Source organism: Callithrix jacchus, chromosome 7, assembly GCF_049354715.1.
Source record: "Callithrix jacchus isolate 240 chromosome 7, calJac240_pri, whole genome shotgun sequence".
Classification (NCBI taxonomy): domain Eukaryota; kingdom Metazoa; phylum Chordata; class Mammalia; order Primates; family Cebidae; genus Callithrix; species Callithrix jacchus.
The window spans coordinates 128,768,665-128,796,616 of record NC_133508.1 but is presented as its reverse complement, the minus strand read 5'-3'; the positions used below and the strand labels follow the sequence as shown (position 1 = coordinate 128,796,616).

Below are 27,952 nucleotides of genomic sequence, written 5' to 3'. Positions count from 1 at the left end.
ACTAGGATTCCAGTTATGATTGAGGAGTCACATAAACAACAATTGATGAAAAATAGAAGGTTTGTATTTTTAGGTAAACATTCTTAACTAAGGAGAAATCAAGAGTAGAAAACACCCACTATTAACATTAACTCATCTGATCTTGAGTTTAGCAAGTGTGTAAGAAAATTAAAACAAGTGTTAGTTCCATTTTAGATATGTGGAAAATGAAAGCACAGAGACTCCTTTTTTTGTTTCTTGGCAGAAGTAGGCTCTAGAATCCAAATTTCCTAATATCTAAAACATTCTTTCTATGACTAAACTATCCTCAATCGAGATAATGATTTGCAAACTATAGAACAATAGAGTAGTAGTAGTAGTAGTAGTAGTAGTAGTAGTAATAACAACAAAAGCAATGTTTATTAAGGACTTATTTATTACTATATGGTAGGCACCGGGCTAGATATTTTAAATTGTATCTTGTTAATTTTTAAAATCTTATTTGTATAGTCCTGGTGTCTAATGCAATGTCTGGTATATAATAGGAGTTTGTAAGCATTTCTTAGTGAATGAATGAATCCTTAAAGAAGCAAAATGTATAAAGCAGGTTTTTAAATCTTGTTATGTTAATTGATAAAACTGTGATGGTTTAAAGCAGTATGAAAAATAAATAAATTTTGAGAAAGAAGATGAGAGGAAAGAAACAAAAAATAGACTTCATTAAATGGACAACTTCTCAAATGTTATAGGTTACAATGATAGCTGGCTGCAAGGAATTTCTAGATATACAGTTAAGAATAAATGAAAAGAAAACACTGAATACTTTGAACAAAGATCCAAATCGGATAACTATCAGGTACAGAAATTACGTATGTTTTAAATAATTTTAAGAGGTTTTATTTAATTAAAGTAAATAATACTTGTCTTGCCATGTGGTTTTATTTATAGATTTCCAATGGAAGGAAGAATTAAAACAAGAGAAATGAAAGTAAATTGGTAAAGATGATTCATACTTATGAATGTTCTATTTTTTTGGTTTTAAAACATTTTATATTTGTTTTTCTTAATACAGAAAAATATACATAAAAAGGAGTCAGAATTTAGAAGTGAAATTAATTTCTTAGAACTCTCAGACTTTAAAATTGATGATTTGTGAATACTTTTTCTTAAACATTTGTTCAGAGTAGATTCTGTTGAGGCAGGGTGGACGGTTGAAGGAAGACATGCTGCTTCTGTTTCTGATTGTCAGGATTTTTCAAGTTAGCTTGAATGAGAACAATATATATAAAAATAATGGACTATATGAAAACCTGTGTAATAAATGTCTATTGAATGGTAGTGGCATTCTGGGAGAGACAGGGTAAAAGCAACATTATGAGTAAAGGCGTGTATATGTGACAGTGGATGACTATTCTGCCATAAATAGGGAGTTTATATAGAGATTAGTAATTGAAAGAGTAATTAAGGCTACACCATAACTTGTGTCTTAGCAGTTTGCAATTAAAAATACAATGATACTGTCTTCTGCCATGCTAACTGCTTGGTTTTCTGAGTATGCAGGTCTTAGTGTTATGTAATTTAAGGTGAAATGGTTTTTTAAATGTGGCTCAATAAAACCAATTAGCCAAATAATTTCTTTTCCTCCATAACTAGAGGAGGCCATCCTTTCTTTAGGATTCTTCCTGACATCTCATTAAATTTGATCTTCCAAATACCTTTAAGTCTATAAAGCAATCTTCTCATTGTTTTTTACATCTCATCAGGCAGATTTATAGCTTGTACCACAGAAGTTAATGTTTATTTTCTTAGCTGTATTTCTATATTCAAATATTTATTTCTATAAATTCATATAACCTTAGAGATCATATATCCCAGTCCTCTCCTTTTACAAATGACGTAAGTGATCCACAGATAAGTTATGACTTCGCCAAGGTTATGTTGCTATCTAAAACTCTTAATTTTCTCATTTTTCCCTGAGTATACCGTGTTGCATAAATTGTTGAGTCAAATTAAATCAAGTATTTTTCCACACTCATTTTCTTGGGAACACTTTATTTGCAATTTCAGTGCTTCCATTAACTTTGCCTTAAATTGGGTAATATATTATGTTGATTGAAGCTGTCAGATTTTAAAGTTAATTATTATACTTTATAATTGTTTTTATACATATCATAATTTAGATTCCCATTATCAATTCCTGCTTTTGTACATCTTACTTAAGCAAGAAAAGAGAGAGTGTGTATATATGGGATGGAAAGGCCTTAATCAAACATTTATACTATATTTGTAGGCAACGATGGCTAATAGTTACCTTTTTCTTGGCTTTGTCATATATCCCTGTTACTTTGCTGAACTTCACATCTGTTCTTCTCCAAGTAGATGTTAATCCTCTTAGTTTTAGGATTTTATCCTTCAAGTTTCTGCCCTTTTAATTTTTTTTTTTTTTTTTTTTTTTTTTGAGACAGAGTATTACACTGTGGCCCAGGCTCAAGTGCAATGGCATGATCTTGGCTCATTGCAACCTCTGCCTCCCAGGCTCAAGTGATACTCCTGCCTCAGCTTCTGTAGCTGGCATTACAGGCACATGCCATCACACCTGGCTAATTTTTGTAATTTTCATAGTGACGGGATTTCACCATGTTGGCCAGGCTGGTCCCGAACTGACCTCAAAAGTGATCCACCTGCCTTGGCCTCCAAAGTGCTGGGATTACAGGTGTGATCCACCATACCTGGTTCTGCCCTTTTAATTTAAGGCTATTTTAAAATTCTTCCTAGTTTTAATTCCTAGGTCTTCCCTCTTCAGCACTAGCTCTGTTTTTTTAACTGGTATTTTTCAGTGAACTGACAGGGTATGAGCCCTGGACTTCCCAACTCTGGCTTTCTTTTACACTTGAGAATAAACTGTTTGTGTATAGACTGATATGGTCTGGTCATGGTTTAATCTAATTCTGACTGAATCAATACCTTACCTCATTTAATTCTTATACTAACCCTGGGTTAGTCATAACTACCATGTAACTCTGCCCCTGTTAGTTGAGGTGGTAGAAGTGCCACCTCACCTGAGGCTGTGGAACTTCTGTTTCTACTGAGGACAAGCTCAGGGATAAGATTACAGGACATCACTTCTTGCCTTATCTGGTGCAGAGAAACCAAGAGTCCTTCCATGGTTCTGTACCTACTAGCATAAATCTCTGTCCTTTCTCCTATCCCTGTTTTATTACTGCTTCTTGAAATAAGATTTCTGACAGGGAAGTGTGATGTTGAAAAGTCTCTTATTTATTTATTAGAAATAATTGCTTTTTAATATAAATAAATATTTCTTCAAAAGTCTTATTTTTACTCCAGCAATTTTGTACTCCACATTATGTATCCCTAGGTAGCTTAACAAGTTTTATTTACCCAGCATTTGAAAGCACCCCATTCACATTTTTCCATCAGTTCCTTCTTTGTTAATAATTGTGTATCTTTATAACTATTTCTTAATAGATGATATAAAATAATTTTCAGAACCATATACCATAGCCAAAAAAAGTTAATAGTTTAAATTTCAGCTGTATGGATCCATTCTAGGAAGTGAGTTGATTACTTCTTTCAATTTTCACATATCTTCTGCTAATCTAAATCGTGAAATATAACTATTCTGTCCTTTTTCTTTGTGTAGCTGACTGTTTTGGTTTTATCAAGAGACCTCCTTCTGTTGAGCAGTTTAGTAAGAAATTTGTTTTTTAAAAAGAGATTCCCTCAGGAGATAACAATATGTATAATAATTTTAGTTAGAACCATCAGTGATTTGCATATCAATGTCTGATTAGGTAAGTTTATGGGCAAAACAGGTAGCAGAGAACCGGGGATGTAGTAGGCACATAGGCACTAATGTCTTTTTCCACCTCATAACAACTATCATCTCAAATTTAGGAGCCAAGCAGCTGCTGGTTTTGAATAACCAGCTAATATGCTACTGACCTTCATACACTGAACAGAATTATCGGCACATAATACTATGTTTGGCATTTAATAATATTTAATAAGAATTTGTTGATAAAACAAATGGTATTATTTTTCTATAATTCCTTGAAAAGAAATAGTAGAGCTAAAAGACAGAACTGTCTTGGAGGAGAATATGAAAACAATTTGAGATGTGTTGAGATTAAAGTAACAGTCTAAGCGAAGGTCTCCTGTAATTTGTCAATCTAGAGATTATAATGAAAGTTTGAGATGAAATGAGATTTTTGAGACAGATTGAATAAAGAGCAATAAATAATAAATAAAGACAACTTTGAGGAGTTGGGAAAACAGGAATGAACTTTTATTGTTGACCTGCAATAATAATTATGCAAGATAGAGAATCATGTAGTCTTGCAGAAATAAAGGCAGAGAAATGTTTTAAGAAGGAATACTTCAGTGAGTGATACCAAATACTGTGAGATAGATAACTCTTACAAAGGAGTAACATATTTTTTTCTTTCTCCAAGTCTTATTCAGGCTCAACTAGGATGTATTCCCATACAAGATTTTGCTTTGACACAAGATACTGCAAAGATTTTCAGACAAGGCTCCCGAATTACAAGATGTATGTTACAGAATTAGTGGATTTTAAATATTTTTTCCCAATAAACTGGTACACTAGATTTAATATTGGAAATTTTTTTTTAGGGTTGTCAGATTTTGTAGCCGCTCAAGAAAAGAAGTTTGCTGTACTATTGAATAGTTTGATTTTAGCTAAATGTTTTAGGTGTAAACTTTGGGAAAACTCTCAGCATGTATCCAAACAACTGGAAAAAATTGGTAAGTATTGAATACAGGCAGGCAGTTTGTCAGTGTTTGCCATTTATTTTGTATTCACTGTTAGTAAAATTATTCTGTGATGATTACAGACCTTTAAAGAAGATATGTATTTGTAGGCTTAAATAAGTGCTGTACTCTACTTTCAGAAATCTGATTTTCATTTGCTTCTCCTTAAAGGATTCCATTTGAAATCAACTGAATGATACATGAGTACATGAGAAACCTAATAAAAATTAATGCTCTTATCTGAAATTTTTTCTCATACCATGAGTGAAATTTTGTTTTAGTAATTAGGTAACTATGTGATGCCCTCTCTTCCATTTTTATGACTAATATTTTGTTTTGATCTCAATTACAAGGTACAGAATTAGCAATCCCAACCATTCCTAATTAATTACAGAAAATTATGTCACTTCTTTATGTCTTAAAATTTTTTTTGGTTTTCAATAACAGTAGAGTATTAATACCGATTTTCATGGTACACAAAAGATTGTGCCTGATTATTTTGTCTGTAGGGACCTTGTGTAGGGTGTGCTCTGAGACTGTAGGGAGTACCATTTACAAAGGATTTTCCTGTTTGATACCTGTGACCTTGTGACCCTATTCCTTCTTAGATAGCTAGAATTCTAAAAAGAGAGTTGCCATCTCATGTCTGATAGCCTTGTTAGTTTTGCAATTTTGTCTACATCTTGGGGGTATCGACAAATTAAATAATGGATTTTTAGGGATTGTCTTGTTACTTATTTGAACAAAGATTACCAACTGTTTTATGAGGCCTTACTTTTTTTATCCGTGAAATTTGAAATCAGTGAGGTGACAGAGGGCTAACTAGGAAGTCATGGGAGCTGAGGTGAAGGGGGGTTGGCTGGTGAAAGTTAAGGGGAGAGATTCCTGATGGAAAGGCTTACCTTCTTACAGAAGTTCTGGCAACCAAATACCACATCCATCCCATAAAGGCAAAAGTTCTCAATTGGAAAAGTGGTTCCATACAGCATTTAGAAAATTTTAAAATTAGGCTAAGTGATTACTAATAAGTTTCATTATACCTGAAAAAGCCAGTCTTTCTGGCTTTCTAGAGTATCATCAATATGGGCATTCATTCCATTCTGTCCCTTCCAGATTGTTGAACTAACCTGTTTTCACACATACTCATTACAGCTGAACAAAAAAAAAACAATATTGCCCAGAAAAATATCATATATTAGAAAAGTGAGAGAATCCAAACAAAAAGTCAAATCCAAGTTGTTACTGAGCATCTTGAAAAAAAAGTAATGCATACAAATTGATGTTAATGGTGGCTATAAACTAAAAAGTTAAAAGACAAACGTTTTGAGGGGAAATGGAAATGAACATTAGGAATTATGAATACTAGAAACTGTGTCTTAAGAAGAACTAAGAGAAAATCCCAAGAACAAGTAAATATATGAGTAAGGAAATCGTGTCGTATCTTCACCAGTAATATATGTGCCTTAGACAATATTTTGGAATTTTATACTGCTCACCGTGTCTTTTATTTTGGGATTTGGATAAATACATTCATAAGCATATAAGAATTTTAAATTCTGCCTTCTGAAAGTACAAGGAAATAGGAAAGATCCAAAGATGAAAATGAACTTGATGTATTTAAGGAACAAAATAAAAGCCAGAGTGGCTGGAGAGTAGTCAGCAACAGGAGAGTGAGAGGAAATTAGATTAGAGAGATAGACTGTAGTCAAGTCATATAGGTAAGAAAATTTGGCCCCAGTAAGGAAATTACCACTTCATTCTAAATGCAGTGGAAAAGCATTGGAAGTTTAAGGCAGTAGAGTAAAATAGTCTGGTTTAGGTACAGAAACATAGAACTGTATTTCTAAGACAGAAATGCTCAGAGAGCCATAGCTTCATGAAGCAGTGTTCCCTTGCTTCATTTAAGCGTGAGCCTTGAATAATGTTGCCTTTCTTTCAAGCATGAGTACAAAAGTACTTATCTCTTGGTGCTTGCCCCATGGATGACATATAGTAAAACTAAAGGGTGAGTCATCATGTGGACCAGAGTTTCTCTTTCTTTTATAAAGCAAATGCATATTTTATTTCAGTCTGAATAAATATCAGTAATTGAATAATGTCGCAGCCCAAATAATTCAATTAAAAACTTTTTACAAAAACTTTAACTTAGTTATTTGACTGGATCTTAAACTTTTTTAAAACTAATTTAGTTTTTAAATATTTAAATATATATTTAAAGTTGATTATTTTTAAGTTGTTGTTTGATTGATTTTCCACAGGTATAACATTGTCAAATGCAATCGTAAATGCTGGTCTGACTTCCTTTAAAAAATTAGAAGAGACTGATGCAAGGGAACTTGAATTGGTATTTATATTCACTGATTCCTAATTCCTGAATTCTGAGGCCTACTTTTATTTCTATTAAAAGTTATTTTCCTTCTCATAATCATAAGTATTTTAACGTACCAAGGTTTTGGGTGATAAGCATTATTAAAGCTATTTATTCTAAAAAATATTTTACTAGAATTTCAAGTGTTGTGGTAAGAATATAATGATGTAAATGTTTTTAGATTTTAAATAGACATCCCCCATTTGGAACCCAGATAAAAGAAACTGTGATGTATCTACCAAAATATGAACTTAAAGTGGAACAGGTAAATATTTTTTGTTTCTTAGATATTTTATTGTCTTTTCAGGAATAAAGCTACCCATAAATAGGCTTCAGCTGAGTATGAGAAGTAAGATTTTTTTAAAACACTTTTTATGCTTGTCCTTTTTTGAAGATTTCAAGATATAGTGATACCACGGCAGAAATATTAGTGACTGTTACATTAAGAAACTTTGAACACCTACAAACTAAAAGAACAGCATCGGATTCTCACTATGTTACCTTAATCATAGGTGATGCAGATAATCAAGTCGTTTATCTGCACAAGATTATGTAAGTGTGAAATTTCTGATGTTTGATTTTATTTCTAAGCATATACTGTAAAAGAAAAATTCCACTGGAAAAAAAAGTAACAAGATCATTATGGGATCTACTAAATTACATTTTCCTGACACAATAATGGGATAGTTTCTCTATTTTTCTTTTAAAGAATATATTAACATTGGGTCTGTTGGTTTAAACTGTGACATTTAGTATTCAGATGAACAAAGTATAAAATCTATTGGCCGGGCGCGGTGGCTCACGCCTGTAATCCTAGCACTTTGGGAGGCCGAGGTGGGTGGATCACCTGAGGTCAGGAGTTCAAGACCAGCCTGGCTGTCATGGTAAAACCCCATCTTTTTATTTAAAAAAAAAAAAAAATTAAAAAAAGGTCTTATCACCATGGTCTGAAACAAGTGGGTAGATGACCTCTAGGAGGTCTTTCTTATTTCACTGCTTTTCTCCAGTCATTCTTGATCCTACTACTGTTTGAATGCAGTCTTTCTCCTATTGACCTCAAAATATATCTTCTACTTTCAAATTAATCTAACAAATTACTACAGCTCTGTTGTAGGATCCAAGCAATCAGAGCAAATGTGTAGAGGAGGTACCCTCCCTTATATCTAGTTCTATAGCATGCCATTCTATAATTTTTACTTCAGCATTTTCCCAAACACTATTCTTTTCTCCCAGAATGTCATAAGCAGTCTCTAAGGATATCAGTTATAGCTATAGCTATTTTTTTCAACACTTAGTAGGTTATAACTATAGCTAATTTTTTAACACTTAGTAGGGTCCAAATATTGAATTATTTAATATTTGTATGAGACAGGTGCTATCCATATTTTGTAGAGGAGGAAATTGAGACAAAAAGAGTTTAATGAGTTTGATTTATGATTAATCAAACCTTAATCATGGTCATATAGCTAGTTAATAGCAAAGTCTAGGTTTTAACCCAAGCAGTTTGACTCCAGAGCCTAGACTCCTGACCATCTTACTGTACTTGTAAGTTCAGGGATGGCAGTGGTTCTGAAATGAGATTCTCCTAATTGCTGCCAGTATATACTAGAAGATTCTTTCCCAAAAATCACATGCAAGGTTTCTGAAGGGACTGCAGTGACCAGCATAACCCTTTCACTGGTAACTGCTCTCCTGCCGCTAACCATGACACACTTCTAGAAAATATGCTATTGTACAAATCTTTTTTCTCTGTGACTAATAAATCTTTGACTACATGAGACTAAAATGAGTTCAGTCATATAATTGGTTGCTGGTTTGTTTATGATGTTATTAGATACAGACTATATTTTGTATCAATTTAAAAATACAATTGAAGTTGTTCTCATAATACACATAACTTACATATAGCCAGTTTTAAATGGTAGTGATTTAGAGGCAAGATCGTGCATTATTGATAGCAAGTATATATTCTTATTGGGACTGAAATGAGTAAATGCAACTTGGAAACAGCTGTAATTAAGAAAATTATGGACTAGATGTGGTAGATCAAACCTGTAATCTCAGAGCGTTAAGATGCCGAGGCAGGAAGATCACTTAAAGCCTGGAGTTACAGACCAACCTGGACAACAAAGTGAGACCCTATTTCTACAAAAATAAATAAATAAATAATCTGAGCATGGTCCAATGTGCCTGTGGTCCCAGCTACTCAGGAAACTGAGGCAGGAGGACTGCCTGAGCCTAGGAGTTTGAGGCTGCAGTGAGCTATGATTGAACCACTGTACTCCAGCTCAGGCAACAGAGTGAGACCCTGTCTCAAAAAAAAGAAAACTAATTTTAAAAAATTATGGTCAAGAGATTTCCATTGATAATTTATTCTCCCTCATGAAAGGTTGAGGAAAGCAATTTTCAGTAAATTATTTCAGTTTACTACTAGAAAATATTTTTCTTAAGAACAATTAACCCTTGAAGATTAATATATATTTCATTCAGTGTTTGGATTACTACTTAAACTGTACTATTTTCAGGGATTCTATTTTGCTAAAAGCTGGAAATTGGGCTAAGAAGATTGCTGTGAAGAGAGCTCTTAAGTCTGAAGATCTTAGCATAAATCTAATAAGTTCTGAATTTGGTAAGTTAATTGAAGTAATGAAGACATGAATGTAAATAATATAATTGCATTTAAAAATTGCATCCTTTATGTTGGTACAGAAAAGCAGTATAAATGGTATTATGCAAAAATATATTTAGATAATGTGAATAAACTTTAAAGGAAGTTTCATGTATTTACATATATAAAAGATATCATGGACCAGGATGACATTTGTAAAAGTTTATCTTTTCATTTATAGATATTTTATTTTCCTAGATAGTTAAATTGCAATTATTGTTAGAAGACTGAGTTTTATTTTTGTAACAATAAATATGTAATTTTTTAGTTGTCATATTTTTTTAACCTTTCAAAAATATTTTAACTTTCTGGACCTCTTAGCTCTAGAAGCTATAAATATATAAGAGAGATAAAAAGAAATAAATGTTCCCATGTGGATTTATGTGACTTAAATAAGCATTTGTATACTTTTTTTCATTTTCCAGTTGGGCTTGATATTCAGCAGAAATTTACAGTCTTTTACTTAGAATCCAAGAGGTTTGGAAATCAAATGACTATGAGAAGAAAATCTGAAACACAGATTTCCCATTCTAAGCATTCAAATGGATCTACCATCGCAGGACCTAATAAAGGTAAATAGCTCTATTAATCCCTATTTTATATTAAAGCAAAGGTATGGCTAGGGAGGAGTATTCAGTATTATAGTACTGCAACACTCAGTTTGAAGACACTCTGGAATAAGATATTTAAGCTTCATAGTAATTGCATTGATAAGATATAGTAGAAATTCTCTCTTATAGTTAGTATTTGTCAAATTAGGGTGATAGTTGGGGGACGTATTTTTTGATTCATTTTTTGGTATATGTATAAGTCCATTTTCACACTGCTGATAAAAACATACCTGAGACTGGGAAGAAAAAGAGGTTTAATTGGACTTATGGTTCCACATGGCTGGGGAGGCCTCAGAACCATGGCAGGAGGTGAAAGGCACTTCTTACATTATGATGGCAAGAGAAAAATGATGAAGAAGCAAAAGCAGAAAATCCTTATAAATCCATCAGATCTCATGAGACTTATTCATCATGAGAATAGCACGGGAAAGATCGGCCTCCATGATTAATTACCTTCCCTAGGTCTCTCCCACAATACATATGAAATCTGGGAGATACAACTCAAGTTGAGATTTTGGTGGGGACACAGCAAAACCATATCATTCCACCCATGGCCCCTCCAAATCTCATGTCCTCACATTTCAAAACGAATGATGTCTGTCCAACAGTCCCCCAAAGTCTTAACTCATTTCAGCATTAACCCAAAAGTCCACAGTTCAAAATCTCATCTGAGACAAGGCAAGTCTCTTCTGCTTATGAGCCTGTAAAATCAAAAACAAGCTAGTTACTTCTTTGATATAATGGGGGTACAGGTGTTGGGTAAATACAGTCGTTCCAAATGGGGAAAATTAGCCAAAACAAAGGGGTTACAGGCCCCATGCATGTCTCAAATCCAGTGGGGCAGTCAAATTTTAAAGCTCCAAAATGATCTCCTTTGACTCCAGGTCTCACATTCAGGTCATGCTAATGCAAAAGGTGGGTTTCCATAGTCTCGGGCAGATCCATCCCTGTGGCTTTGCAGGGTACAGCCTCCCTACTGGCTGCTTTCACGGGTTGGTGTTGAGCATCTGCAGCTTTTCCAGATACACAGTGCAAGCCGTCAGTGGATCTACCTTCCTGGGGTCTGGAGGATGATGGACCTCTTCTCACAGCTCCACTAGGTAGCACCCCATTAAGGACTCTATGTGGGGGATCCAACCCCACATTTCCCTTCTGCACTGCCTTATCAGAGGTTCTCCATGAGGGCCCCACTCCTGTAGCAAACTTTTGCCTGGGCATCCAGGCATTTCCATACATCTTCTGAAATCCAGGCAGAGGTTCACAAATCTCAATTCTTGACTTCTGTGTACCTGCAGGCTCAATACCTTGTGGAAGCTGCCAAGGCTTGGGGCTTCCAACCTTTGAAGCCATAGCCTGAGCTGCACATTGAACTGCTTTCAGCCACAGCTGGAGCAGCTGGGACACAGGACACCAAATCCCTAGGCTGCACACAGCATGGGAACCCTTGGCCCAGCCCATGAAACCACGTTTTCCTCCTGGGGCTCCAGGCCTGTGATGAAAGGGGCTGCTGTGAAGATCTCTGAAATGGCCTGGAAACATTTTCCCTATGGTCTTCAGGATTAACATTAGATTCCTTGCTACTTACACAAATTTCTGCAGCCAGCTTGAATTTCTCCCTAGAAAATTGGTTTTTCTTTTCTATACATAGGCTGCAAATTTTCTTTTTTTTTTTGAGACAGAGTCTCACTCTGTCACCCAGGCTGGAGTGCAGTAGCACGATCTTGGCTCACTGCAACCTCTGCCTCACTGGTTCAAGCAGTTATCCTGCCTCAGCCTCATGAGTAGCAGGGATTACAGGAGGCTGCCACCATACTTGGCTAATTTTTATATTTTTAGTAGAGATGGAGTTTCACCATATTGGTCAGGCTGGTCTTGAACTCCTGACCTCAGGTGATCCACCTGTCTCAGCCTTCCAAAGTGCTGAACTTTTATGCTCTGTTCCCCTTTTAAAACAGAATGCCTTTAACAGTACCCAAGTCACATCTTGAATGCTTTGCTGCTTAGAAATTTTTCCACCAGATACCCAAAATCATCAAGTTCAAAGTTCCACATATCTCTTGGGTAGGGGCAAAATGCCACCAATCTCTTTGCTAAAACATAACAAAATTCACCTTTGCTTCAGTTCCCAAAAAGTTCCTAATCTTCATCTGTGACCACCTCAACCTGGACACATGATCCATATCATTATCAGCATTTTGGGCAAAACCATTCAACAAGTCTCTAGGAAGTTATAAACTTTCCTACATTTTCCTGTCTTCTTCTGAGTTCTGCAAACTGTTCCAACCTCTGCCTGTTACCCAGTTTCAAAGTCACTTCCACATTTTGGGTATCTTTTCAGCAACACTCCACTCTGCTGGTACCAATTTACTGTATTAATCTGTTTTCACATTGCTGATAAAGACATACCCTAGACTGGGAAGAAAAAGAGGTTTAATTGGACTTAGAGTTCCACATGGCTGGGGAGGCCTCAGAATCATGGTGGGAATTGAAAGACACTTCTTACATGTTGGTGGCAAGAAAAAAATGAGGAAGAAGCAAAAGCAGAAACCCCTGATAAACCCATCAGATCTCATGAGACATATTCACTATCATGAGAATAGCATGGGAAAGACTGACCTCCATGATTTAATTACCTCCCCCTGGATCCCTCCCACAACATGTGGGAATTCTGGGAGATATAACTCAAGTTGAGATTTTGTTGGGGACACAGGCAAATCATGTCAGTATACGTTTTTCCTTTTCCATACTTAATGCCATTGTTACAGCCATTGTCAGGGGAGAGCAAGTGATGTACAAGAATCAACAGATTTGTTGAGGCAAATCAGAGTGAAAATGAATTACTATTTTTTATTATGGGAATTTTTCAAATATATACAAAAGTAGTTTATGTTCAGTTATTCATTGTCCACTTTAAACAGTGATCAACTCATGGCTACTACTGTTTCTTCTATACCTCTCTTTAGTATTTTTCCATCCATATTTTGAAGCAAATTTTAGATATCATGGTATTTCATCTGTAAATGTTTCATTATATATCTATCTAAATGGTAAAGATTTTGTTGAACTACATTACTTTTATAGAGAAAATCTATTTAATATCATCCAATATTAAGTCAGTGTTCAAATTATCTCATATATATTGTAGATATATTATCATCTTCATGCCATCTATCTAGATATACCAGATTAACTCCTGATCCTTTTGGCTGTTTCTAGTAGTTTTGACAGCTTCTTTGCTATGCAGAGTAATATGCTGTTCTAGGCTCATCTCATATATGTCTAGCTTCAGACCCATACATAAATAAACTCTTTGTCCAAGAAGCCTTTTTTTTTTAATGATAGTAGTTTCTAGAGATCAAAATCTGTGTCCTAGAGGAGCTTATTGCCACTGGGTGATCATGATGTCTTAGATTTTTTTCATGCATAGAGTTAAGTATTATGTAACTTTTTTGTTTTAAAAGATATAATGCATCATGAATTTATACTTACATGTACAAATCAAATTCAGAGATACAGAATTTATCCTTAAACTCAATTATCTATATAGGCCTTCTATCATGCTGGGAAACTTGGTTCTTGATGGCTCCAAAAATGATAGAATATCACTAATTTTCTATCCTTTATATACATTACACACAACAAACAGTCTGAGAATAACAACACCAGATTATCACTCTTAATATGATCATTAACATTTGAGAATTATTTTGCATATATTTTTGTTCTTAGACTGTATCTTACTACCTTAGATTATATCTCAGTAGTCAAATTAATGTGTTTAAAATCACTTGGAATAGATCCTCTGTATGTGGCCATGCCACTCTGAATATATATACTTTCATTTGTTTTATTTTATATTTTTAGGAATAGCTTTCAAAAATTAATTTTGTTTTAGAATAATGTAAAATATTTACATAGCTCTGTAATTAAATCTACAAAACAAGCACTAAATATGTAAACACTTGCAGCATAGGCAGTCTACCTTGCAGCTCTTATTCAGTTGGTCCTATTTTCACTCTTGACCCATAAGGGGAGCAATTAACAGATACTGAGGAATGTGAGAGCTGCAGTGTGATTAGTCATGCTCTCTGAAGAGTGCTGGCAATTATGATAAATAGTAACTGCAGTGAGTAGTAGCAGGAAGAGCACATTTAGAACTATTCTGTGAGCGCATGAGCATCTATCTTCTTCCTTTTTGAAGAACACAGAAGAGCTTCCATTTCTGTGTAGGATATAGTTTTGTGGTAGGCCAGTACTTCCATAGCTACAACTATGAAAACCTTCATACCTTATAAAAATTACAATTTTTAGGGCATCAGAGATTTATGGAAGCAATAAGGAGTAAAGGAACTAAAATTCTAGTGAGGGGAAAATCATTCCAGGCAGAGCTGAAGACTCAAGGACCCAGCAGTTCTTAATAAAAAGGCTAGGTAGGCCATCCCCTATAAAGGGGTTTACATGATCTGCCACTCAGCATGTTTGCCTGACAGAGGAAAAGGGAAACCTCTTCTGGTGAAATACAGTCTGGAAACCACAGACACAATGTCTGTCATAGGATAAATTATGAGGCCTGCAAAGAGACAAGACCATATGACTGATAATCAACTGTGTAAAAAAACATGCTAGACATGGTGACACATACTTGTAGTCCTAGATATTCAGGAGACTAAGGCAGGAGGATTTCTTGAGCCCAGGAGTTTGAGGCTGTAGGGCACTGGGATCATGTCTGTGAATTAGCCACTGCACTCCAGCCTGGGCTACATAGCAAGACCACATCTCTTTTAAAAAAAAAAAAGTGTAAAATAATTATGATCAATATTTTCAAGAAAATATAGAAAAAATAGATAAATGCATGAAAAGATGGAAAGTTTTACCAGAAAATTAAAATCTATACAGAGATTTAAGCGGGCTTTCTAAATTGAAAATACAATATATGAGGTGAAGAGGGAATATGGCTCTGCAAACAACTTTATTTCAGACATTTAGTCTTCAGAACTGTGAGAGAATACATTTCTGTTGTTTTAAGCCACTCAGTGTGTGGTATTTTGTTATAGCAGCCCTAGCAAACTAATATACTAATCTGTGCCGTTAAAAGTCAAGATAAAGGTTACTCTTGACAAAGTTGACTGGGATAGGACACAAAGATGGTATCTAGGGGTGTTAATATTTCTCTGTTGCAGGTAGTACTGAACCCTGTATATATTATTTCCCTATTAAGTTGAGAACTTTCATCTTTTCACTTAAAGGAAACACTTTACAGCTTCTCTTTGGCATATCCAAATGGCCAGCATCACTACTCTTGTGCTTTGGGGCCATTATTAAGTAAAATAAGGGTTACTTGAACACAAGTACTGTGATACCATGACCGTTGATTTAATAATTGAGACAGCTACCAAGTGACTAAGGAATGAGTAGCATATACAGCCTGAATATGCTGGACAAAGGGATGAGTCACATCCAGGGCAGAATGAAGTGGAATAGCATGAGATTCCATCATGCTACTCAGAATGGTGTGCAATTTGAAACTTATGAATTATTTATTTCTGAAAATTTTCATGTATTATTTTTGGACCAGAGTTGACCTTGGGTAACTGAAACTGTGGAAAGCAAAATCACGGATGAAAGGGGCTACTGTAGGTAGTCATCCCAAATCTCAGGAACTTATGCACATCCCAATTGTACAATTCAATTTTTGTATGCAAATTTATATATCCCCAAGTAAAGATATACAATTATATCTTTAAATATAACATACATACACTATTTCTCAGTAACTTACACAATGAAGGTACAATAGATTATCCTACTAAGGTTGCGACACTAAATTTGGGCCTTTTTAAAACAATTCAAATTTCAGTTCTAATCCTTTGTTAGATGGTGTTATTAAATGATATAAACTGATATTTAGTTCTGAGACTATAATTGCAAAATGGCTATTTCCAAATGTGCTTTCAAGTTAAACAAATGTGTCAACATTGTATATCATCAAATTATAGGAGTATATATAAAAAGAAAAATATGCACCTTAGGGAACATAAAATAATTGAAAATTCTTTTCATGCTTTCTACATCTTGTATTAGTCTGTCTTCGTGTTGCTGATAAAGACATACCTGAGACTGGGTAATTTATAAAGAAAATGAGGTTTGATGGACTCACAGTTCCACGTGGCTGGGGAGGCCTCACAATCATGACAGAAGGCTATAAAGGCACGTCTTACATGGTAGCAGACAAGAGAGAATGAGAGCCAGGCAAAAGGGGAAACCCCTTGTAAAATGATTAGATCTTGTTAGACTTAGATTCACTACTGAATGGTATGGGGGAAACTGAACATGTCCCCATGATTCAGTTATCTTCTACGAGGTCCCTTCCACAACACCTGGGGATTATGGGAGCTGCAAATCAAGAGATTTGTGAGGACACAGCCAAACCGTATCAAACTTTTTGAAAACATTTTTTTTTTTTTTTTTGGAGACGGAGTTTTGCTTTCTCTCCAGGGTGAAGTGCAATGGCACAATCTAGGCTCACGCAACCTCTGCCTCCTGGGTTCAAGTGATTCTCCTACCTCAGCCTCCTGAGTAGCTGTGACTCCAGGCACCTGCCACCATTCCTGGCTAATTTTTTGTATTTTAGTAGAGAAAGGGTTTCACCATGTTAGCTAGGATTGTCTTGATCTTCTGACCTTGTGATCTGCCCGCCTCAGCCTCCCAAAGTGCTGGGATTACAGGCGTGAGCCACTGCACCCATCCAAAAACATTCTTTTAGCTGCAATTTCTCACATATAATTCCAGGAGATAAAATTCTTGTAAAATTTGAGGAAGAACGCTTTTGTTATTTTTAAGATATGGCAATGTGAAACATATTTTTAAGTTGTAAAAACAAAAATTGGTAGGCCCGCTCTTAGTATATGAAGATTAGGCATTCAACTTTCTTTTCCTTTAAATATATTCTAAATAAGAATTATAGGCTTTGCTTAATTTGAAGAAAATCAATTTGACATTAATTTATTTTCATTTGCAGTATCATTCTAAGTATGAAAATTTAAGGTACTTGGGACTGGGTGCAGTGGCTGATGCTTGTTATCCCAGCACTTTGGGAGGCCAAGGCAGGTGGATCACCAGTGGTCAGGAGTTTGAGACCAGCCTGGCCAACGTGGTGAAACCCCATCTCTACTAAAAATACAAAAATTAGCCAGGCATGGTGGCAGGCACCTGTAATACCAGCTATTCGGGAGGCTGAAGCAGGAGAATCGCTTGAACCTGGGAGGTGAAGGTTGCAGTGAGTGGAGATTGTGCCACTGCACTCCAGCCTGGGCAAAGAGGGCAAAACTCTTACTCAAAAAAAAAAAATAATTAATGTATCTGAATGAATACAAGGATAAAGCCAATCCTTAGGCATATTGTGTGTACATTTAAATATTAGTCAAAAAGCAGTCTACTTTTCTTTATATTCTTTGGTGTATATGTGCATTAAGTTGCAAAATCAAGGACTCCAGTTCAGTGTATACCTTTTCTTCATAAATAAGTAACAAAATGATAGTAAAGTATTTGGCAGAAAAATGAAAAGGAGATTCTCTCATCGTTTAAAAAAAAGTAAAACCATGAGTTGCATATGCTATGATTCACGTAAATGGAGAACTGCAAAAGTCAAAGTAATATTAAAAAAATACTCCACTAGTTTCTGCAGAGACCAAATTATTTAAATTTATAATTAGAAAGTTACACTAAGCATATGAGAGATTCTTGCTATTTTCTATTTATTGCCTGGAATTTTTTTTTAAAAAGAAGTGATCTTTGCTTGCCCCACCACCAAGCTGTTAATAACCCTGCTTAAGTAATTTTAAGTATTTTCTTTCAATACATTTATATTTGATATTATTAATAAATTTACTGTAAATACTTGGAACTGGGGACTTGATAACATATAAGTTAATATAATATGTGGCAAAACTATGAAAATATTTGCATCTCAGTGATGGGATGTGGAATATGCTATCTTAGAGTATACCTAAGAGTACAGCTAGGCCCGGTGCGGTGACTCACATCTGTTGTCTTAGCACTTTGGAGGCCGAGGCGGGTAGATTGTTTGAGCTTACAGGTTCGAGACCAGCCTGGGCAACATGGCTGGTCTCTACAAAAAATAACAAAAAATGGCCAGGCAGAGTGGCTCATGCCTGTAATTCCAGCACTTTGGGAGGCTGAGGCCGGCAGGATCATGAGGTCAAGATATCAAGGCCATCCTGGCCAACATGGTGAAACCCCATCTACTAAAAGTACAAAAATTAGCTGGGCGTGGTGGCCCGCTCTTGTAGTCCCAGCTACTGGGGAGGCTGAGGCAGGAGAATTGCTTGAACCCAGGAGGCGGAGTTTGCAGTGAGCCAAGCTCGCACCAGTGCACTCCAGCCTGGCGCCTGGCGACAAAGCGAGACTGTGTCTCAAAAAAACAAAAAACTCTGTCTCTACAAAAAATACAAAAATTAGCTGGGTGTGGTGGTGCATGCCTGTAGTCCCAGCTACTGAGGAGGCTAAGATGGGAGGATAGCTCGAGCCTGGGAGGCCGAAGTTTCAGTGAGGCCACTGTTGTACTCCTGCCTGAGTGATAGAGCCAGACCGTTTCTCGAAAGAAAAGAGTACAGCTTAGATTAATTTTTTTCCCAAGAACCTTATCTTTCTAATTATCAATATTTATAAGGTTATATTTGCTAATAAGACAAATTCAGACAATTCTCAGGAGGTAGAGAGGGTGGGAGGGTAGAGGGAGCACTTATTTTCTAAGTACCATTCATAACAAAAATACAGCAAAAAGATTTTTTCAGGTAGTATGTATATGCTAGTATTTTCAAACAAACAAGCAAAACTTTCATACAGTCCTCATTCCTGACAAGATTTGCCAACTTTGCCTTGAAATTTTGGGGAGCCCTCAGAGTATCTCCAATTAGATTCCCAGATCCTAGTTCTTGTAACTGAGAGCAAATGTGCATAGTCATTGTGCACCACCTTGTGGCAGTGTTTAGATATGCATCTTTTTAGAAGTTCTTGTATTGAAGAAACAAAGGCAACTCTATTCCTCATTGCAAAACAGTTTGCAAAGCTTTTCCTCCTAGACCTCCCACCTCAAAACAATAGGTGCCTTTTCTAAATAGCTTATAAACGAATCCTTTGGGAGAGCTAAAGCAACTGGTACAAGTAGAGAGAGAATTGTTGAGAGATCAGGCTCTGGAATTAGACTACATTGAATTAGAATCTCAAATTTGCTACTTATTAACAGCATAATCTTGAGCATCTTACTTAACCTCTCCCAGAATTAATTTTCTCATATGTGAAATTAAGATATAATAGGAACATTATAGGCAGACAACCAAGAGTGACTAGACACTGAGGAAAATGTATAATGTGTGAAAGTCTAAAGTAAGTAAATAGAAAATGGATGAAAGAGCAATAGGATAATTCAGGAATGTCATAAAACTTAATATACAACTTTAGTAACCTCAAAGAAATTAAATATTAAATTGCAACCATAGAACTCAATAGGATGCCATTTTATTAAAAAAGGAACCAGAGCAAGCACAGAGAAGTAAAAATTATGTTTGGAAAGAAAACTGGAGGGCCTAAAGATAAAATCAGTACTTTCTCAATGAAAGCAAAAAGTCAAGGAGACAGGAAATATAAGAGAAAAAGGAAGCAATTTAAGAGCCTAATATCTAACTTATAAGTGTTCAGGAAAGAAAGAACAAACAAATCAGAAAAAATAACTTGAGAAAACTTTTTAGAACTGAAGTGAGACAGAAATCTTTGCATTAAAAAGGCTTACTTAGTGCTAGTTAGGATGAATGAAAGGTCTATAAATAAAGCATAATTGCAATATTTCAGAACATTGTGGGTAAAGAAAGAGAAAATTGTAAATGCTTACAAGGAACAAAAAATTAAAAATTGGAATAGTCTTTTTTGTGAGCAATGTTGGATGCTAAAAGTCAATTGACTTAAAATTCCAGGGGAAGCCAGGTGCAGTGGTTTGTGCCTGTAATCCCAGCTACTACTAGGGAGGCTGAGGCAGCAGGATTGCTTGAGCCCAAGAATTCAAGGCTGTGGTAAGCTATGATCTCACACCTGCACTCCAACCTGAGTGACAGAACGAGACCCTGTCTCCAAAACTATAATAATAAAAATTAATATTCCAAGGGAAAAATGATTTTCAATCTTATGTTCTATGCCTGGCCAAACTGCTAAGTATGAAAGTAACATAAAGATACCTTAATACATTCAAAGAAAGATTCAGATAATTTTACTCTCACACATCCTTTCGTAGGCAGTTGCTTGAAATTGAGCACCAGTAAAACAAGGTGTTAACCAAGAAAGAAAAAGCCCAAGAATCCATTTTTAGTAGATTCAGCCCAGGAACTTAAGGAAAGGAAGTTCAAAGATGACAGTTATAGGACAGGTCTAGATTGCATTAGGAGGCAGATAGAGGATTCAAGGAAAGCGGCATCTATGAGGGGAGAATAAATGGGTGAGGTATTCTATGTATTTGCTTTTACCCTTGAACTGTTGAGTGAACTTAGATAAACTTAAGGTGGATATTGCTATACTAAAAGGAAGGCTGCAGAACTTCAGGGGAGGCAATGTGCTGCTCAAGAAAGAAAACCACTCCACTTGATTCTGCATGAAAAATATTTTTACCTTCTATCTCTCAAATCAGTCTATTCTCTGTAACTCTACTACACCACCACTCTAGAATTACAATCATTTCTTGTTTAGACTCCTTGGCATCCTTTTAACTGGTTTCTTGCATCCTTTGTGTCTTAACTCAAGTCCATTCTCCAGATTATACTCCATATAGTGATGTTTTTCAAAATACAAATCTGTTTATGCCCCCTGTTTGGTTAAAACACTTTAGTGGCTTCCACAGCTCTTAGAATCTAAATCACTAGCATCCCCTAAAAGGTTCTATGTTGTCACATGATCAGCCAGTCCCTAAGCAGCAACGTAGTGGTAGCTGCTATGTAGTCTTGTCTCACTTCTGTAGATTTGGCTGGTAAGGACACCTAATGGATTTAGACAGTTTATTATTTACACAGATGGCAAAGCAAGAACAGCATGGTATTAGCTGCTTACATCCTCAATTCCACAGGATGATACCAAACTAGAGGGGTCAGATGACTGATGACATGAATGGTGGATTGCTTTCTTCTTGAGAAGTGAACTCTAGGCTGCAGCTAAGCAGTTTTATCTGAAAGGGGCAAAGTGGAAAGTTCCATGCCTCATTAGAATCAGGTAGGCAGATGAGAAACTGCCTCATGGCAAGTCTTCTGCAAGATAGGGGGTTTTCTGCAAGGTATAGAGAAAATGTGAAATGGCCTTTTGATAGCTCCTCATAAGACTGCCTATCTTGCCAGTTTAAGGATGACCACAGGACATTCTGCCAACAGTTGAATCTTACCTACATGGCCTATGTGGAGACATGCAATTGCTGTGATGCCATGATGGAACTGTTCTCCTACAAACATAGGCTGCCTTTGCTACCGCTATGGTCTCATCTTATGTACTTTCTCTTATTTGCTAGCATCAGTCATACTGACCTTTCAGTTTCTCCAGTGTGCCATGCTTTTTCTTGTCATAGAGCTTTAGCATATGCTATTCCCTCTGCCTGAACCCCACTTTCTCCTTCTTTTCCTTGTTAACTTCCCCTGTTTCTTCACTACTCAGCCCAACATTCCTGACCAGAACAGTTCTCCTGTTATCACATAGCATGGCATACCTCTCCTTCACAGCATCCAGAACAACTTTAGTTTTAAAATTATTTGTATAATCTTGAATTGATGTAATAGTATACACTAACATATTTGTTTATCACTTAATTTTCAAATGTTTTTATCTACTTAATTGCATTCTATCTTTTCATCTCTGTGAGATATACAGATATTATTTTTAATCTTTTTTCCCAAATAAGAGTCTATGTTAGAGCTCATTTTTTTTAACTCTACTTTAGTGTTCCTCTGTTTCACCACTATGTTTTTCCTGTAAATACATTAAATATAAGGGAGCATACAATAAGCAAGAGGCACAAAGAACATGCCACAGGGGCCCAAAGGAGAGGGAAATCAGATCAGGTGATGACCATAGACCTCCAACCCAGAGGTGCCATTTGAGTTAGACTTGAAGGTTGGTAGGCATCTGGTGGGCAAGGAAGTGAAGGTCTTCTAAGACAAAAGATAGTATCAAAACTACAGTTATAGGAAGGCATGGGACTATTTGAAGAATGGCAATTGAATGTGTTTAGATGGATGCAGGGTTAATATGGGTTCCAGGAAGGGAAGCTGGTATTGGATAGTGCAGGACCTTGAAGACGGAATTGATTTTTGTTGGTAGTAGGAAATAACTCACGTTTCTAAGTGGGCAAGTTGATATGATCAACATTGCACTTTTACAGTATTAAATAAGCAACAATGTGTAGAATAAATTGTAGCATGGAGGACTGGATTCAAAGAAACCAGTTCTGGTTTAAGTGAGAGGTAACAGGATCATGACTTGGGACAAAACACCTGAAGCAGTAAGTCATGACACACCTTACGAAGTTTAATGTCAAAGCCTTTCAGTCAGTGAGGAATAGGAACACACTTGTATTTGAGGAATTTTAGGTTTATTTAATGTACTGCAGCAAAGGAGAGCACCATAATAACAGAACTGTGGGTCATCTCAGGGAGCCGGGAGAATTTTCTTCTTACAGGATTTCAGAATCTTATTACAGGCTTTCAGCGTGTGCTGGGTGACTCTTAGGAAAGGTTTAGGGAAAGCAGAAGTCAGTTCTAGATTTGATGCTATCAAGAAGTGAGATATTGGGTATTTTGGTACCTTTTATTTCGAAAGTGAGAGGATTTAAAAAATGGTAGTCATCTATGCTAGCCAGAAGAGGGGGATGTTTCATTATTTTTTATGGTTCCTGAGGGTTGTTTTCTCTAGTTTCAGAAATAATTAACATGGTAGTCTTATCTCTGTCTTCTACTGTGGTTACAGAGTGGCCTTATCTGGGTATTTATATTCTCAAAATTGTTTGTTCACTTGGGAATGCTGTGGTTTAGCTGTCAGCTTCCAGCCTCCAGGTGTTTTCTTTTTACTTTATCAGTATCCAATACATTAATCTGCTCAGCCCTAAGGACCAGCCGTTGCCTCATATGTTGAGCAGCCTCACCCATTCACCCCAGGCTGCTATATGTATATTGTCATTGTCTAGATGTGCCATGATTTGGAAAAGCTCGATTGAACAATGGGAGCAAAAATGAGGAGTAAAGGACCAAGAAATGTCTTAAAGGTTTTCAAGCTCTCTACTACCTCCAACATTTCTGGTTCACTTAAAATCTATGCTCAAGCAAAAATAAGCTGATTTCAGCTCCTACAATCTGTGATTTGCTGCCTTTGGGTATTATGCCCTCTACCTGGAATATCTTCCCTTGGTCTCATTCTCATGTTCATATTTCCGTCTGTCCTTCAAGGACCAGTTCAGACATCTCTCTCCTTCCCCATGCTACTATTGAAAGCTAAAATCAAGAAAAAGCTGATGTAAAATACAATAAATGAGGAATAAATTATATGTTTGGAGATATTAATTCTAACTTAGAGAAGTCAAGATGGAAGCAATCTCTCTTTTCTGTGAATTCATATAGCAAATTCCCTAGATCCCTAAAGCATTTAATTCTAATATTTATTAAATATGTATTATATGCTGTTTACTAACTTCTGTCAGCAGTATCATCAAAATGTCATGATGTTTGCTGCTGCTTTTTTTTTTTTTTTTAGCATGTGGCAGGGTGCTAGATCCACAGAAGAGTCAAGGTCAACGTTGGTTTCCTTCTTTGTGTGTGTGTGTGTGTGTGTGTGTGTGTGTGTGTGTGTGTAATTTTTTTATTAAAGAGATGGGGTTTCACCATGTTGTCCAGAATGGTCTTGATCTCCTGATCTTGTGATCCACCCACCTTGGCCTCCCAAAGTGCTGGGATTACAGGTGTAAGCCACTGCACCCAGCCGATGTTTGCTTCTTTCCAGGATTTTCAAGCTTAAGTACAAAGCAGCAAAAGAGGTTTTAAACTTCACCCTCACTCTTACCTCATTTAGTATAAAAGTTACTGATATGTGGCCATATTTGGCCCTATTTTATACACAGACACAGACACAGACACACACACACACACACACACACACACATATAAAATATATACCAGGGAGGTTGAGAGTATTAAGTTTTATGTATATATATATATATGGAGGTTGAGAGAAGCTTGTAGGTGGCTAGATGTTTCAAGTTCGGACTAATAGTGAGGCAGGGAGTAACTTATTGACAATATATTTTAAAAATTACCAGGCATGGTGGTAAGTGCCTATAGTCCTAGCTACATAGGAGGCTGAAACAGGAGGATCTCTTGAACCCAAAAGATTGAGACTGCAGTACTAATTATTGTGCCTGTGAATAGCCACGGCACTCCAGGCTTAGACAACGTAGCAAAACCCCATCTCTTTATTTGAAAAAAAAAATTACATGGATTACAAAACATTTGAAGAAGTGTAAAAATCAATATTTTGTATTATCTGAAATGAAGGAAACTGGATAAAAATTATATTAAATTAAAAATAATAAATGTAATGACAAAGAGGTTTGTTTTTCTTATATTAATTTAGGAATGACTGCCAGCAAAAAACCTGGGAACCGAGAATGCAATCATCCCTGTAAAAATAAACATACATGTGGACATGACTGCTGTGAGTTCCTTAAAACAAGTTTATTTCAAGTGTTCAAAATTAAAAGGTCTTTGGTGGATAGTAATGACATCCTTATTATCTGTGTATGATTTTTATATTATGCAACTTATAACTCAAATAATTTTCTTTCTTTTGTGGGCAACATGAAAAAAGTAAATACTAGATTTGAAATTTTAAAGAAATTTGACTTTATATGAATAAGATCTGAAGTTTCTTTTCATAGGTAAAATTGGAGTTTCACGGAAGTCAGAAATTAAAGAGTCAACAATTTCTTCGTATTTATCTGATTTAAGAAACAGGAATGCTGTTTCATCCGTTCCTCCAGTTAAACGTCTGAAGGTTAGTTTTAATAGCATTTTTCCCTTTGTTCTGTAATTAAATGTATATAAATATTCTTTGTTCTGTGTATCAATTAGGTAGGTATCCACAGTGTACTTTAGAATTACTTGTGGGCTTGACTTTTTTTCTTCTTTCCTTTTTTCTTCTAAATCTTTCTTCTTTCCTTCTATCTTCATTGAGCATCAAGAGTCTGCCAAAGTGCTAAGATGCAGTGATGAATGACAGTCTTATTCCCAGTCATAGAATTTGTAGTTGAGTGAGAGATACAAATAAGTAAACATGCTTTTTAAATATAGTGTGATGACTGATTCTGTGACAGAAGTATAACACACTTAAGTTTAGATAGAAAATGTACTCAATCCACATTTGATGGAAGGATTCCTAATAGATGTGATTGAGACCTGAAGGATAAACCAAGGATGGATGGTCAGGCACCAGAATGATAGTAGGAAGGGATAGCTAAATATTCCAGGCATAGAGATTATACAAAGGGCCAGAGGTAATAAAGAAAGAGAGCGAGGGAGATCTTTAAAGAAACTCTTTCTCAGTAATACAGTGTGTCTAGAATTCAATTACAAGTAAAGGAGTAGAGAGAGATGAGGTAAGTAGGAGCTAGATCATGCAGACCTTTTTGCTATTTTAAGGAATTAGACTTTATCATGAAAGTACTGGGAAGCCAATGAAAAGTTTTAACTAGCGACATGATCAAAATTGTATTTTAGAAAGGTCGGTCTGGCTGCAATGTAGTAAAGGGATTAGAAGATGACAGAATAGGAACAAAGGGACTCATTAGGTGGTTTTTACAATAATCTCGGCAAAGTAATGGCTTAGTTTAGGGTAGTGGCAATAGCAATGGAGAGAAGTGACTGGGTTAAAATATTTTTCAGAGGTAGAGTCACTTCCTTGCTACTTCATTGGTTATAAAAGACAAAATAGAAGGAGTTAAAAATGATGCCCAGCTTTCTGGTATTAGCAACTGGAAGAAAAGCTTAGCCTCATTCTGGTAGGTATTCTGAAGGAAAAGCAAGTTTGCTGGAACAGGGTAAGTTCAATTTGGGAAACATTGAATTTAGAGGGCCTGCAAGATGTCTAGATAAAGATGTCCTACAGACCAGTTGGATATAACTGTTTAAAAATCAGGAGAGAGAGCTAAGCTAGAAATAGAGATTCGAGAGTCGTTCACACGTAGATGATAATTGAAGCCACAGGAATAAATTAGATCTTTGATTGAGAAGGTGTAGTGTAAGAAGAGATCTAGTAAAGAACCATGAAGAATGCCGACATTTAAGAAGGGCCTGAGTGAAATATTCGAGTTAGGAACTAGCCTGAGTTTCTCCTAGTTCATTGATTTGGGGACTTTATGTACCAGCAGGAATTTTGTTGTTTGGCTCATGTGTTAAAACTTCTTGATGTGAAACTGAGAGTTGAACTTACTTTTGTTTCATTAATAGATGCAGATGAATAAATCTCAAAGAGTGGACCTTAAAGAGTTTGGTTTTACTCCAAAACCTTCCCTTCCTACTATATCAAGGTACAAATATAATGTTAATATCTAAGGTAAAATATTTATCATAAACTCTGTTCCTGCAGGTAACTACTTATTCAAGGAAAGATAGTCACTGGCTACCATCAAATCACAGTTATCATTTAATTCCATAATGAAGCAATAACATCATAATGGTTTCATTTTCTTTGCTACCCTAAATTTATTTAGAACTCCATAGTTAGGGAATAACATTCATTAAATCCTCTCTTTCCTAGGAAACTTCCTATCCTATGTCATTCCCTTAGGTTTTCTCTTTATAGGGAATATAAATTAAGTGACAAGAGTATACTTTAAAAATGGAAATCATGTTGGTGTACAAAGTCTGAATTTCCATTTAGAGGCTCAGTCCATATTATTAATATCTCAGATTTATAACTTGAACATTACACATTTGCACATTATCTTTTCTGACTTAACAACATGGCCCATAAGATGAACCATAAAATTTTTTATCCCATTGTATAGATGGAAAAACTGAAGTTCATATTCCTAGTTAGCAAGCAGAAGGCCTTAGGTGATAACTCAGTGTTATATTCCTGTATCGTGATGCCTATGGGACAATCATATATGTAATTTCCCTTTCAGATAAAGGCATTCTATATGCAGTAATGACATTCAATATATTTAACAACTAGTACAGAACAGGAACTGACTCATCAGAATAGATTCCAGCACTACTTCTAGAGATCCTGGCTTTTGTTATCTAACTAAGGGCGTGTAAAGATGACTAAGTATTGTTCACTTCCATTAAACACCTATTTATTTGCTACCTAGGCTGGGTACAATTTATTATAGAAGCATTAAAAAGATAAATCATTATTTTTGTTTATATGAATAAATAGTTTTCAGGCTTAGATCAATTTTTGTATTTTCTTTAACATTTTTATGGTTTTATCTATGGAAAG

General features: G+C 35.7%; 1 protein-coding gene across 14 annotated transcripts in view; it reads left to right on the top strand.

Moving 5' to 3' along the window:
- The window catches only part of HFM1 (helicase for meiosis 1), a 126,281-nt gene that overhangs the window by 84,886 nt on the left and 13,443 nt on the right, over positions 1 to 27,952 (top strand). For all 14 annotated transcript variants that reach the window (XR_013520563.1, XR_013520564.1, XM_035252118.3 and 11 more), the window contains 12 exons: positions 729 to 835; positions 928 to 975; positions 4,452 to 4,549; positions 4,633 to 4,764; positions 7,029 to 7,114; positions 7,320 to 7,403; positions 7,533 to 7,690; positions 9,664 to 9,767; positions 10,232 to 10,378; positions 25,082 to 25,162; positions 25,386 to 25,501; positions 26,953 to 27,032. Coding sequence is in view for 12 of the 14 variants with exons in the window: in XM_035252118.3 (XP_035108009.3) it covers positions 729 to 835; positions 928 to 975; positions 4,452 to 4,549; positions 4,633 to 4,764; positions 7,029 to 7,114; positions 7,320 to 7,403; positions 7,533 to 7,690; positions 9,664 to 9,767; positions 10,232 to 10,378; positions 25,082 to 25,162; positions 25,386 to 25,501; positions 26,953 to 27,032 (1,241 nt within the window). In the remaining 2 variants the exon portion in view is untranslated. The remainder of the gene's footprint in view (positions 1 to 728; positions 836 to 927; positions 976 to 4,451; positions 4,550 to 4,632; positions 4,765 to 7,028; positions 7,115 to 7,319; positions 7,404 to 7,532; positions 7,691 to 9,663; positions 9,768 to 10,231; positions 10,379 to 25,081; positions 25,163 to 25,385; positions 25,502 to 26,952; positions 27,033 to 27,952) is intronic.